Below are 13,317 nucleotides of genomic sequence, written 5' to 3' on the forward strand. Positions count from 1 at the left end.
GAGCCTTGTGTTGGTAAGATAGTAAGGTGGAGACTCACCCTGTGCACATTCTCAGAAGTGATAGCCTTGGAGGGGTTGGCTCTTGTGAAGAACACACAGACACCAGTCAGAGCCACATCTTTGCCCTCAGTGACAAACACCTTGGCCTTCTTACTCCGGTTGGGGGCCAAGACAGCTGCTGCTGCTGCTGATGCTGCTGCTAGGGAGACAAACAAAGCAGTTTCCCAATACCCACTATATCATCTTCATGACAGGAAGAAGGGTAAGATACATTACTCTAACTGTTAGCAAGATTCAACCTCTTTGAGCTGTAACTCTACTATTAACTGTGTTATTACTCTGCTATTATTATATTCCCCTATTATTTCCCTATATGGCCAATCATCTCACCTGCTTCAGCTGGCTCCACATCCTGATAGTAGAACATGATATGAGGAAGTCCCTCAGCCACAAAGAACTGCTCCATGCGCTCAATCTATGGGAGACAGGTTCATCACAATCACCGTTTCCACAATTCATTTACTTTTACTTGATTCAATCACTTTTGCACAAGTTATTACAATACAGGTAATCTTGAAATGTAGAAACAAATGTTGCATCCGCAAGCAGTGGCCAGCTACTCAACAGTCTGTCACAACGGACCACAGTACAGGGGATTGATGGAGGTGGAGCGGTGATGAAGTGTTATGCCCTACCTGAGTTCCCTCCAGAATGGCATCCTCCACGTCAGCCTTCTCCAGGCCCAGGCAGGAAGCCACGATGCTGAGGACGTAGTCATGTCTGCCATCCAGCTGAGCTCTCTTAGCCTCACGCTCCTCTTTCAGCTTTTGCTGCAAACAAAGAGACAGAGAGAGGTATCATCAAGTCAACCCCAATACAGACTCAAACTGGACGGATTGCTTCGACAAGAGGCGGAAACAAATTCTGATTAATATTTCAGCCCAGAAACAATTAAAGTAATTCAAATGATAATGACTGGATACAACAGAGTCATTCACACATACTTTGAATGCAACAATCTCGCTGTTAGATATGAGAGAGGATTGAGGCTCCCTTTTGCTCCTTCTAGACTTTGAGTCAGCCATTGTTCAAAAGGTTCACAGAATGACAATCACTTTCACATGTCAGCCAAGACAGCAAAATTCAGGACACTTGCAGACTCCATTGAAGAAATATCAGAAAAAAATACAATATCTTCAATATATACTGCAGCTTTGTTATTAACAGTAAAAATCCATGAAAAAAACTGTAAAAAACAGCAAAACCCCACACAAAGAAGTGAAAATGAAAGTGATAGCCTATTCCTTCATGGAAATCTCTTGAACCATGATCTCTGATAAAACATTTTCCATATACTCTCGACTCTTTAGCTATGCCTCTTTCTCTGTCTTCTATACCACTCCTACCCACTAGCTATCCACAGGTTATATACAGTGAAACGTCCAGACAGTAGCACAAACAGCACAGATAGAACATTAACATCCCACTCTGGCTAGCCTATAACACTACCCTGGACAGCCCAGTGGCTGGGGGCCTCATGTTAAAGAAGACAGAGAACAGAGATAGTAAAATCTACTACAATGAGTTGCTTGGTAGTGCTGCTAGGTAACGGCAGGAAAAAGGCAAACCAATAAATTAAGCCGACTTTGTGTTGTATTTTGTGGGCCGGATGCAGACGCTTTCAAACTCTGGTTTTATTTTCCCCATTGACAGTCTGGAATTTAGCCTGTGTTGTCTGGAGAAGTGTTTCGTTCTAGGTTAAGCTACTTTTTACTTGCAAGGGTCTATTTTGAGATCTAGGCCCTTTGGGTTCAGCACATTGCAACTTAACAACAAAGCATTTTATAGCTACTGGCCAGACCATTTACCGGCAGACCAAGAATACTAAGCACACTTAAGCTTTTCCTGCATTTCTTTATATCTACACTGGCATGTTACTATTTGGCAAACACTATACATTTGCCCCTAAGAATGCATTTGATGCCATGGATAAAGTGTGGTCACATTCAGACGGTTGAGTTATACATGCCAAGCCGGCTCACTGGTCTGTCTCTATTGCACTTTAAAGACATCAAGGCCAAGTCTGAGTCACATTTACTATGGCTTAATTGACAACCACAATGGATTAGCACAATTGAAAGATAGCTCCACATGAGTTTCATCCAGGTATCTGGTGGGAGTAGGATAAGGCTATGGAAGAATATAGCAGAAGAAGATGGATAAAGATTTACAGCATGCATCAGATCAGAGGCAGCACCCAGCAGTCAACAAGCCTGGACACGAAAGACCAAACACAGCTATTGACCTATTGGACAAACACAAGCCCCAGACTACATCCTAAATGGAACCCTACTCCCTATATAGTGCACTGCTTGGTCAAAAGTAGTGCACGATGTAGGGAAAAGGGTGCCAATAGACGCAGCATGTGCAACGCAGGCCAGCCAGTACAATACTGATTCACCACACTGCCTGAACAGAACCACTGGAGGAAATAAATGCTTATATAAGCTAGCCAAGACAGGGGTTGCTGGGCGACACACACATCACACCTGCTCCCTGGGCTGGCAGTGATTCCAGTCCAAGACTTTCATGATGAGCAAACAGCCACCTCAGGCTTCAGCCTACAGAGAAACACTACAGCACACCGAGCATAAAGCACCAAGCACCAAGCGTACACAATGGCAGCCTCAACTGTCTGCAAGCTTTCAGCTCAGATAAGAACTGAATGGCTAGAATGAAAATATCCTGACAAAACAAATCAAGAAATACTTCAGGAAGAAAAGGACTAACAGCTGTTAAATTAGCTTTTGGGCATTGTGTGTCTTGTAATCCAGTCTACATTTGCAATGAACACCACTGCAAACAATGTCTGTATCATAAAGTGTAACAAGAAAATACCAACTGAAATTGCTTGTTTCGACAGAATTTATCTCAATTCTACAGAACAAGACCGAGAGCCAATCCTGACCAACGACTGATCTCAGTTCAGTTGTACTCTGGAGCCTATACATTTATCAAACAGTCAACAACTTGCACACCCTATTGGCCCCAATCTGTGATCAAATAGATGACCCGTCCCTAACCATTATTTGGCAAGGACCCATTGGGTCCTTGTTGTCTCCAGTAGCTTTACTCCATCTTCTCCTATAATTATACAAATACTACAGTGACAATCTCTTACCTTGATCACTCTTGAGACACTCTGTTTCCAGAGCTGTTTTCTAAACGCTCGAGACATGAATCTTAGCTCCTCATATCAAAGACAGCTCCCAAACTGTTTGGCCCTGTCCGGGGGTATCATCGGATGGGGCCACAGTGTCTCCTGACCCCTCCTGTCTCAACCTCCAGTATTTATGCTGCAGTAGTTTTGTGTCGGGGGGGCTAGGGTCAGTTGGTTATATCTGGAGTACTTCTGTCTTATCCGGTGTCCTGTGTGAATTTAAGTATGCTCTCTCTAATTCTCTCCTTCTCACTTTCTTTCTCTCTCTCGGAGGACCTGAGCCCTAGGACCATGCGTCAGGACTACCGGGCATGATGACTCCTTGCTGTCCCCAGTCCACCTGGCCTTGCTGCTGTTCCAGTTTCAACTGTTCTGCCTGTGGCTATGGAACCCTGACCTGTCCACCGGACGTGCTACCTGTCCCAGACCTGCTGTTTTCAACTCTCTAGAGACCGCAGGAGCGGTAGAGATACTCTTAATGATCGGCTATGAAAAGCCAACTGACATTTACTCCTGAGGTGCTGACTTGCTACACCCTCGATAACTACTGTGATTTTTCTTATTTGACCATGCTGGTCATTTATGAACATTTGAACATCTTGGCCATGTTCTGTTATAATCTCCACCCGGCACAGCCAGAAGAGGACTGGCCACCCCTCATAGCCTGGTTCCTCTCTAGGTTTCTTCCTAGGTTTTGGCCTTTCTAGGGAGTTTTTCATAGCCACCGTGCTTCTACACCTGCATTGCTTGCTGTTTGGGGTTTTAGGCTGGGTTTCTGTACAGCACTTCGAGATATTAGCTGATGTACGAAAGGCTATATAAAATAAACTTGATTTGATTTGATTTGAAACGACCATCTACAATCTACAGTTGAAGTCGGAAGTTTACATACACTTAGGTTGGAGTCATTAAAACTTGTTTTTCAACCACTCCACAAATGTCTATAGTTTTGGCAAGTCGGTTAGGACATCTACTTTGTGCATGACACAAGTAATTTTTCCAACAATTGTTTACAGACAGATTGTTTCACTTATAATTCACTTTATCACAATTCCAGTGGGTCAGAGGTTTACATACACTAAGTTGACTGTGCCTTTAAACAGCTTGGAAAATTCCAGAAAATGATGTCATGGCTTTAGAAGCTTCTGATAGGCTAATTGACATCATTTGAGTCAATTGAAGGTGTACCTGTGGATGTATTTCAAGGCCTACCTTCAAACTCAGTGCCTCTTTGCTTGACATCATGGGAAAATCAAAAGAAATCAGCCAAGACATCAGAAAAAGAATTGTAGACCTCCACAAGTCTGATTTATCCTTGGGAGCAATTTCCAAACGCCTGAAGGTACCACGTTCATCTGTACAAACAATAGTACGCAAGTATAAGCACCATGGGACCACGCAGCCGTCATACCGCTCAGGAAGGAGACGTGTTCTGTCTCTTAGAGATTAACTTACTTTGGTGCGAAAAGTGCAAAAGGTCACCCCAGAACAACAGCAAAGGACCTTGTGAAGATGCTGGAGGAAACCGGTACAAAAGTATCTATACCCACAATAAAACGAGTCCTATATCGACATAACCTGAAAGGCAGCTCAGCAAGGAAGAAGCCGCTGCTCCAAAACCGCCATTAAAAAAGCCAGACTACGGTTTGCAACTGCACATGGGGACAAAGATCGTACCTTTTGGAGAAATGTCCTCTGGTCTGATGAAACAAAAATAGAACTGTTTGGCCATAATGGCCATCGTTATGTTTGGAGGAAAAAGGGGGACGCTTGCAAGCCGAAGAACACCATCCCAACCGTGAAGCACGGGGGTGACAGCATCATGTTGTGGGGGTGCTTTGCTGCAGGAGGGACTGGTGCACTTCACAAAAATAGATGGCGTCATGAGGAAGGTACATTATGTGGATATATTGAAGCAACATCTCAAGACATCTGTCAAGAAGTTAAAGCTTGGTCGCAAATGGATTTTCCAAGTGGACAATGACCCCAAGCATTCTTCCAAAGTTGTGGCAAAATGTCTTAAGGACAACAAAGTCAAGGTATTGGAGTGGCCATCACAAAGCCCTTGTGGGAAGCTTGTGGAAGGCTACTCGAAACGTTTGACCCAAGTTAAACTATTTAAAGGCAATGCTACCAAATACTAATTGAGTGTATGTAAACTTCTGACCCACTGGGAATGTGGTGAAAGAAATAAAAGCTGAAATAAATCATTCTCTCTACTATTATTCTGACATTTCACATTCTTAAAATAAAGTGGTGATCCTAACTGACATAAGACAGGGAATTTTTACTCTGATTAAATGTCAGGAATTGTGAAAAACTGAGTTTAAATGTACTTGGCTAAGGTGTATGTAAACTTCCGACTTCAACTGTAGCTCCAGATAGAGATCAGTGAGTGCTGTCGAGAAGATAAGGCTTGGGGGTAGAAGCTGTTAAGGAGCCTACACATCTGCCTATTTATCATTCTATCAATGTTTTGTTTATGTTCTTACAGTAGCTTATTTTGTTGTGTAAGTTGATCGAAAAGCAATAACCTAAATACAAATGTATACGGTTTTACATTGAATTATGATACTTGTGACATGTTTTCAATTAATTAACTAAATCTAAAGATAGGCAAACAAGAAATAGAGCCTTTTGCAGCCAATTTAAATCTAACAAAAGCAATAAGACAGTGATATTCACACAGTTTTGATACATTTGAAAAAGTTTTTTAAAAGTATGTTTTTTCCCTACAGAATTTACTCAAGTAAAAGTACAGTACACATTCCTAAAAGAAAACTACTCAAGTACTGTAACGTGTTACTTGTAGTGAGTTACTACCCACCTCTGTATTTTCATGAATCCCCAGTACTGTAAAATCCATACCTCTGATTGATAATTTATAGTTGGGCAACATAGCCTACAGGCTGAACCTCTATCTACACAATGGTCTGGTAAACAGTCCAGAAGACTGTTATTGTATTAAGATAAATGCAATTGAAAACATTCATGATGAAATGCATGATTTGGTCACAGATTGAGACCAGGGTGTAGCCTATGTAACGTCATGTAACAGAACTGTGTAGGTCAGCTTACCTTGTTTTGATAGTCAGGTTTAAAGTGAAGCATCGCCACTCTCAACAAAGCAACCTATTCAAGGAATCCACCCTCTTAATTGACATGAATTACTATTCATGAGAACACAGACAAGAATTCCAGTGCATGCACTGCAGAACAAGCACGGCCAGTGACCAGCATCTTATTTTCCAGCCCAAAGGTTACTGTCTGAAATTGTAATATTGTTTTCTCCTCAGACAGAGGCTTGCTAACTAGATAGTGTAGTATTGGGTGACCCCCTGTCGGCTAGGTATTTATCAAAAGCAGTGCTATCGCCTTACCAACGTCAACAATGGGGCTGGGGGCTGAATGGGTCATTGTTATACAGTAGAGGCTACTCTTACAGACAGTGACAGACATGTCTCACCTGGACAGGTATAAAAGAGCCCCGTGGTCCAATTACTTGAGGAAGGGATTGACCAACAGAGAATGGATGGTGTTAAAGAGCAATACACAATACTAGGCCTCGACCTATGTTGTGAAACTCATTGTTAGGTTAGACCTAGTTCAATCCAACCAAGGAACACCATGACTTCTTAATAAAAGCCATTCACCAGTATGCATGTTGTACGCATGTTGTACTAAAACTAGAAAGGAATAACACTAATGTAAAGTAGTGAAAAGTGGGGTGAGATGAAAGTGCCAGGAGCTGATAATTAATATGACATAGCCAATCCTTCAAAAATTAGGGGACCAACAAGTGTGGAGAAATGTTGAGTGACAAAACGATCCACCCAAACTTCAAATTCAAAAGGTCAACCAGCATTTGGCTACTGCCTGTCCAAAGAGAACAACATACACCAAGAAACAAACACACCAGCCTATTGAATTGAATTTATTTTGGGTAACAGACATATACAACAAAATGTACAATGTGGACCCAGAGGATATCACTTGAAAGTATTCATTAAAATGCTTGTTTCCAAAGTGGACCTCGATATTAAATTCCATTAGATTACACAATATTGACCAAGGACGATCACAGATGAAGCTGCCCTCATATGGGGTGAGAGAGCGTTTGATACTTGGAAAATTATTGTGCATCTTTGCATTTAAAAGCAGTTAGATAATTCATATTCCACTAAGGCATGGCTGATTTCTAAAGTGAGACATCTCATTTGGAGAAACTGCATAATTGGAGTCCCCACTGAATTATGTATGATCTGGTGAGAGCTCAGAGAGGGATCTAAGAGAAGGCCCCCATAACATCACCATAACATGCACAACATGTCCCCATAACATTACTATAACATCCACAAAATGTCCCCATAACATCACCATAACATCACAAAATGTCCCCATAACATCACCATAATATCCACAAAATGTCCCGATAACATTTTTTAAAATATATATTTTTACATTTAAACTTTATTTAACTAGGCAAGTCAGTTAAGAACAAATTCTTATTTACAATGACGGCCTACCGGCCACACCCTGGACGACGCTGGGCCAATTGTGCACTGCCCTATGCCGTGGTATAATGGCCATAAATTACAAACCCCTGACGTGCCTTATTGCTATTATAAACTGTTTACCAACGTAATTAGAGCAGTAAAAATACATGTTTTGTCATACCCGTGGTATACGGTATCATATACCACAGCTGTCAGCCAATCAGCATTCCGAACCACCCAGTTTATAATGCAAATTATAAAGTTTGAGTCCTGAATGCTGATTGGCTGAAAGACATACCACAGGTATGACACCATTTTTATTTGTACTGTTCTAATTACGTTGGTATCCAATTTATAATCGCAATAAGGCCAGAGGAGCTGTGGTATATGGCAAATATACCACGGCTAAGGGCTGTTCTTATGCACGACTCAAAGCAGAATGCCTGGATACAGCCATTAGCCATGCTTAAATATGCTTCAATTATTGTGAGCTCTTGAGTCTACATATGCATGCTATTCATTACCAGGAAATGCCATCATTTTATTGGCAGGGATAAAGAAACAGGACAACAAAACACGATGCAAGCTATTGGCTACCTTGCCACCACCACCACCAGACAAATACAAATATATACAGTACAACTAATATACATTACAATCACATCTACACAAGCGAAATAGCTGATAATACCATCACCAAACCTGCTTTTCCTTTATTGACTCCACGGGGACTGAGGGTTGGGACCTGTTCTCTCGTTGGACTTCGCAGAACGCGAGCTGAGAGACATGTTGTTTCCACACCATCACGAATATGTCTTTGAAGTGTGAATACAGTATCAGAATTCTGGAAACAGTTGTAAGTTTTCCATGTCACATGGAATTCTTATATTTTGTCCTTGGTGTCCTGGGCTGGCTCGAGGGGCTCAAGCTGCAGTTCTCAGATAACACTTTCCCACCAATTAAATGGTGTTAGCTGTTTCCTTGGTTACGTAGGACCAAGGAAATGATTTTTGCTGAATTTGCATATCCTAAACCCTAACCTTAACCCATACCCTAACATTAACCTTAACCATAATCATTACCTAACGCTAACCCCAACCTTAACCATTTTGAATGTCTACTTCAATGGAGTATGGACGTCCCAAGGATTCCGGATAGCACGGACATTTTTTTCTGATGGGGGCAGCTACAAATAATTCCCTGCAGGCTGCACCATGCACAGCTAGCATTGTGGAATCGGCCCAAATCAACTGTACTAGCTGGGTGTTGACCATATAAATAGTTCGGGTAGAAACACCACAAATCCACATGATTTGTCACGGTCCACTCATGGGGCCGCAAATAAACTTCTCATTATATCATTGAGAAATATCCGATATTGATTCATTTTTAATCAATGTGGAAAGATACGTTTGTAGGGCGTCTTTTTGGCCTACACATGTTGTTGTGAAGGCTGCTAGTCTACAGTTTGTCGTCTTTCTGTATTTGTATATTCGCTTTAATTTCTAATGTTACATTAGAGGGAATGGGTCACACAGGTGGGATGCACAAGTATGGAGAGCATACAGGCATATACAAGCCTTTGTCTTTCAAACATGCGTCTATGTAATTAATGATTATTCCCAGCCGCACGCCAACATTGTGTGGAATATGAGGAGGGGGCCATGAATTGAGACGTTGATGCAGACGTTAATTGTATCACACGATACAATTATAGATATTTTCAAGATGCCTCGATGACACTTTGTAATGTAGGCCCTGAGAGGAGCGGAGACAATGCATTTCCAAATGGACACTATAATAATCTTCTTTACTTGATTTTACTAGCGACTTTCTAAACTGCAGAATTTGTGCATCACAACATAGGCCAATCGGTATGCCAACACTAGGAAGAGGACAAAATGTATGTATAAAGGTGCCTTATACTTTTTAAAACCAGTGGGAGGCAGTGTTTGATCGCAGAATGAACCATCTGGATATTTTATAGCAGACGTCTATCAATCATTATTGTAGGTAGGTCTATACAATCTCCAATGGAAAATAATAACACTAGGCCAGTCATCATCAGGTAGGCTAAATAGTCGAAATGTATTGATTATTCCCAGTGTAGGAAGTGTTTTTGTGATAAATAACATTTTATTCCTAGCCTATCTTATAGCTATGTTTTCCTGTTGGCTACCATAGTTTATGAAAGGTCTATGTCTATATTATATCATGTCTGGTGGCCAAGTGTAGCCTGATCCCAGATCTGTTTGTGCTTTTGCCAATTCCATTGTCATTGTCAAACAAAATATGTTTGACATGACAAATCCGTAATGAGTTGGCAAGAGAGCAGAAACAGACTGGCACCCAGGCTACACCAAGCCTGTATGATTTGGCTCCCCTACCCAACCGATTTGGCTTCCCTTTCATCCCATTTGTGGCGCACAATGCCTCAAAATATCAGGGATATTCCAGCAGGGCCAGAGACCCCATACAAGACCTCCCCTTTATCAACGGACTTCCCCCTCTGCCTCTGTGCTCAGGCTCTGGAGCGCCGCCGATCGGTAATAAGAATTTTAAATCTCGCCAAGATGGAGGTCTCTTGCCTATTGACGAGAGAAAAGATTGCGTGCGTGTTACAGTAGAATATAATTTCAATGGTGTTGCATTTCAATTTTCTCGGAAAATCTAGAGGAAGTCAATTCTTTGGAGATCTTTTTTCCATATCGGTATTCCAGCCATGAGCTCTGGAGAGGGAATAGATGAGGCTGCTAAAGATGCGGCCGACATAGCGGCGTTTTTCAAGTCCGGTAAGTGAAAGAGGGGCGAGAACCTACGGTAGCCCACTGTATTGATAATGCCATCTACATTGTTCCCGTATAGATGGTAAACGGATCAACAAATTCAGCCATTGGTGGGTGGATGCGTTAGAGAGATACGATTATTATTCTCCTAAACAGTCTCCCTGTCATCCTCTCTGTTTTTATTCCAATATGATAACAGAGTGAACCTCAGATTATAGTAAATTACACACACTTCAATGTAAAAAAAAAACATACCTGTCTTGGATGGTTTATAATCTAGAAATGAAATGTAATAAATGTATCCCTATCCCGAGATGTGTGTAGAATACATCTTTCAATTATTCTGTACCCTGCGTCGTGGCCAACGAACCTTTTGCAGTGAGCTGCTTGTTAGTCAGAACCACATCCTGTAGATTGTGATAGCCTATCATGTAAACAAACTGTAGCCTATGATGCCGCCCAGGTGAAGAGGCTGCACAACCTATCTGTAACATAACTGAGTTTTAGGCCAGGCTTACGTAGCCTATGGAAACATCTTCCTGTTTACTCTCATACAATGTGTTATGGAATAACCAAGAATAGACTATCACGTTTTTCTATTGCTGTTTAGTTTATTTAGATACCCATTAGTCCATCAGGGCAATAAACAAATCCCTAAAAAATGTATCCTTACAAAATATTCAGATTATTGTGTTATTAGTGTTATTTACTTTAACATATCTAATACCAATGAGTTTATCTCTGGTATACATTCTAATATTTTTTTCTCTCTAGTCAATTTAATGACCTAACATAATGTGTTTTTCTTTTACCCTAGTAGGCCAAACCTATTAAATCCCAGAAGTGGTCCACACCACACACTACCATCATTTCCCCCAACATTAATTGGGGTAAGAATGTAATTCTAATGGAATGAACATTTTGGAAAGTAAAAAAAAAGTGCATATAGATGCCTTGGGAACGTCCTTGGACCATGATGAGACCACCTCAGATGATCCACAGTCAGAGCAGCTGTTCGTTTGCGCTCAGCTGTTTCTGTAGCATCTGGTCTGGTGCATCTTGGTCAAGAAGTCTGTTTCCCACCATCCCCATTGATGACACACAGACAGAAGTTTGAGTGGGACAGAAGTGAAGTGAAGAAGGGACTGAGTCTATTGGAAAGACGAGTGATATAGCCTAATGATTTATATAATACATTCTATTCTGTTCTTTAGTGAATGCATGTTACACAGCATTGACTTGAGCTTTTAGGTCACTGGAGTCTGGAGGTAAAGGAAGTTAAGAAAGAGCTGTCTAAAGACAATGTTAGGAATTGGGTTTGGCGAAGGAATGTTCCAACATTAATGGAGTCAAGGGACCTCGAACTATAGGCTGATGGTCATATCTAACAAGGTAGAAATATATACATCTGGCTATGTTTCTTTCTCCCATAGTTACCACAAATATTTCCTCTCAGTGTCTCTTTAAGACAGCTTGGAATGCTATAATGGATTGTATTATATTGTTGCAGTCTACTGTTGGTATGTGGCCAGTGTTTTCTGCTGTAGCTGCTATAGACCATGTCCTGGGAGTTAACAATAACAACATGAACCTGAATGATGTGCATGAACAACATTTGCCTGTAAATGGTCTCTGTCTAGATGCTTTGAGGTTTGAGTAGCCAATTTTTCCTATTATTGTTAACTGTAAGGACTCAGCTTAGCTTGCTGTATCGGGTAATTCGGTTGTATTTTGCGCAGTGTTCAAGCTAGTAAGTGTTTTGCATGGTGATGCATTTAGACTTTCAAATTTCACACATATTGTGTAGGTGCTAAAACTGTGAAAGCTAGTTATGACGGTGTAAGAGAGAGGCCAGTGAAACACAGCGCAAACAACATGACCCATAACTGTGTCCAAGCATACGATAGATAGGAGCAAGTAATATGTTGGCTGAGTCCCAAAAGCTATTCCATATAGTCCACTACTTTTGACCAGAGCCCTATGCCTTTGAGGTACTATATAGGGAATAGGGAATATATTCACTATAATAGGGTGCCATTTGGGATGCAACCATGGATATGTTGTTTGGCCTGTCAGTATCCTACAACACTATTCATCCTGAAACCACAGTGAAAGGACAGAAAAGGCCATCCCACTTTCTGTAACCTCTCCAGCAGGCTTCCTAATTGCTGCTGGCTTGTTGAGCGTTGAAATCTTGGCACAAAGTTGCTCTTTCTTGTTGCACTGAAACAGATTTCTTTGGTTTGGGGAGTTCTGGGTGCACCCACTGTGATGCCCTAGTTAGTCTTGAGTAGGACTTCGCTTGTGTCCCAAATGGCACCCTATTCCCTATATAGTGCACTAGTTTGGACCAGGGTAGGAATAGCGTGCCTTTTTTGACTCGTATGGCTGTACTAAACGGCCTGGCTGAAGTTGTTATATGTCATTTAAGAAGAGACTGGGCTAATTTTAGTATTCGCCCTTTGAAGTGTATCTAACGCGATGATATACTAGACAGTCTGTATTGGAAGACGATACGCATAACATAAGTCATAGCTCGATGATTTAGGAAAGTCAACTATCAAAACAGTATTCTTTTCAGTTTATGGAGACATATTTCTGTTTGGAGTTGTGGTAGTCATGGAGATGTTGTGCTAGTCATAGTCGTCTATTATTCCTTGTCATTATTTTGTGATGAGTTAGACAGATGGACATTATTATGTCATTCCCACAAACATTGTATAGATCCCACATTTTATACTGAGTCATCCTCTTGTGAGCTAATCCGTGAGATTGTCATAACTTTTAGTTCACTTGACGATGAGGCGCATTACAG

General features: G+C 41.3%; 2 protein-coding genes across 4 annotated transcripts in view; one reads left to right on the top strand and one right to left on the bottom strand.

Moving 5' to 3' along the window:
- The window catches only part of LOC139573564 (dynein axonemal heavy chain 5-like), a 72,057-nt gene extending 63,132 nt beyond the window's left edge, over nt 1-8,925 (bottom strand). The window contains 5 exon segments of the mRNA XM_071397167.1: nt 39-196; nt 391-475; nt 696-830; nt 8,419-8,462; nt 8,465-8,925. Coding sequence (XP_071253268.1) covers nt 39-196; nt 391-475; nt 696-830; nt 8,419-8,462; nt 8,465-8,504 — 462 coding nt within the window. The 5' untranslated portion in view covers nt 8,505-8,925.
- Nucleotides 8,926-10,210: 1,285 nt separating this feature from the next.
- LOC139573663 (triple functional domain protein-like) overlaps nt 10,211-13,317 on the top strand; it is a 149,929-nt gene continuing 146,822 nt past the window's right edge. The window contains exon 1 of one of the 3 annotated variants that reach the window (XM_071397389.1): nt 10,211-10,508. In XM_071397389.1, the coding sequence (XP_071253490.1) occupies nt 10,439-10,508 (70 nt within the window). In that variant the 5' untranslated portion in view covers nt 10,211-10,438. The remainder of the gene's footprint in view (nt 10,509-13,317) is intronic. The other 2 variants (XM_071397385.1, XM_071397387.1) reach the window with 2 other exon arrangements.

This window comes from Salvelinus alpinus, chromosome 4, assembly GCF_045679555.1.
Source record: "Salvelinus alpinus chromosome 4, SLU_Salpinus.1, whole genome shotgun sequence".
Taxonomy (NCBI): Eukaryota; Metazoa; Chordata; class Actinopteri; order Salmoniformes; family Salmonidae; genus Salvelinus; species Salvelinus alpinus.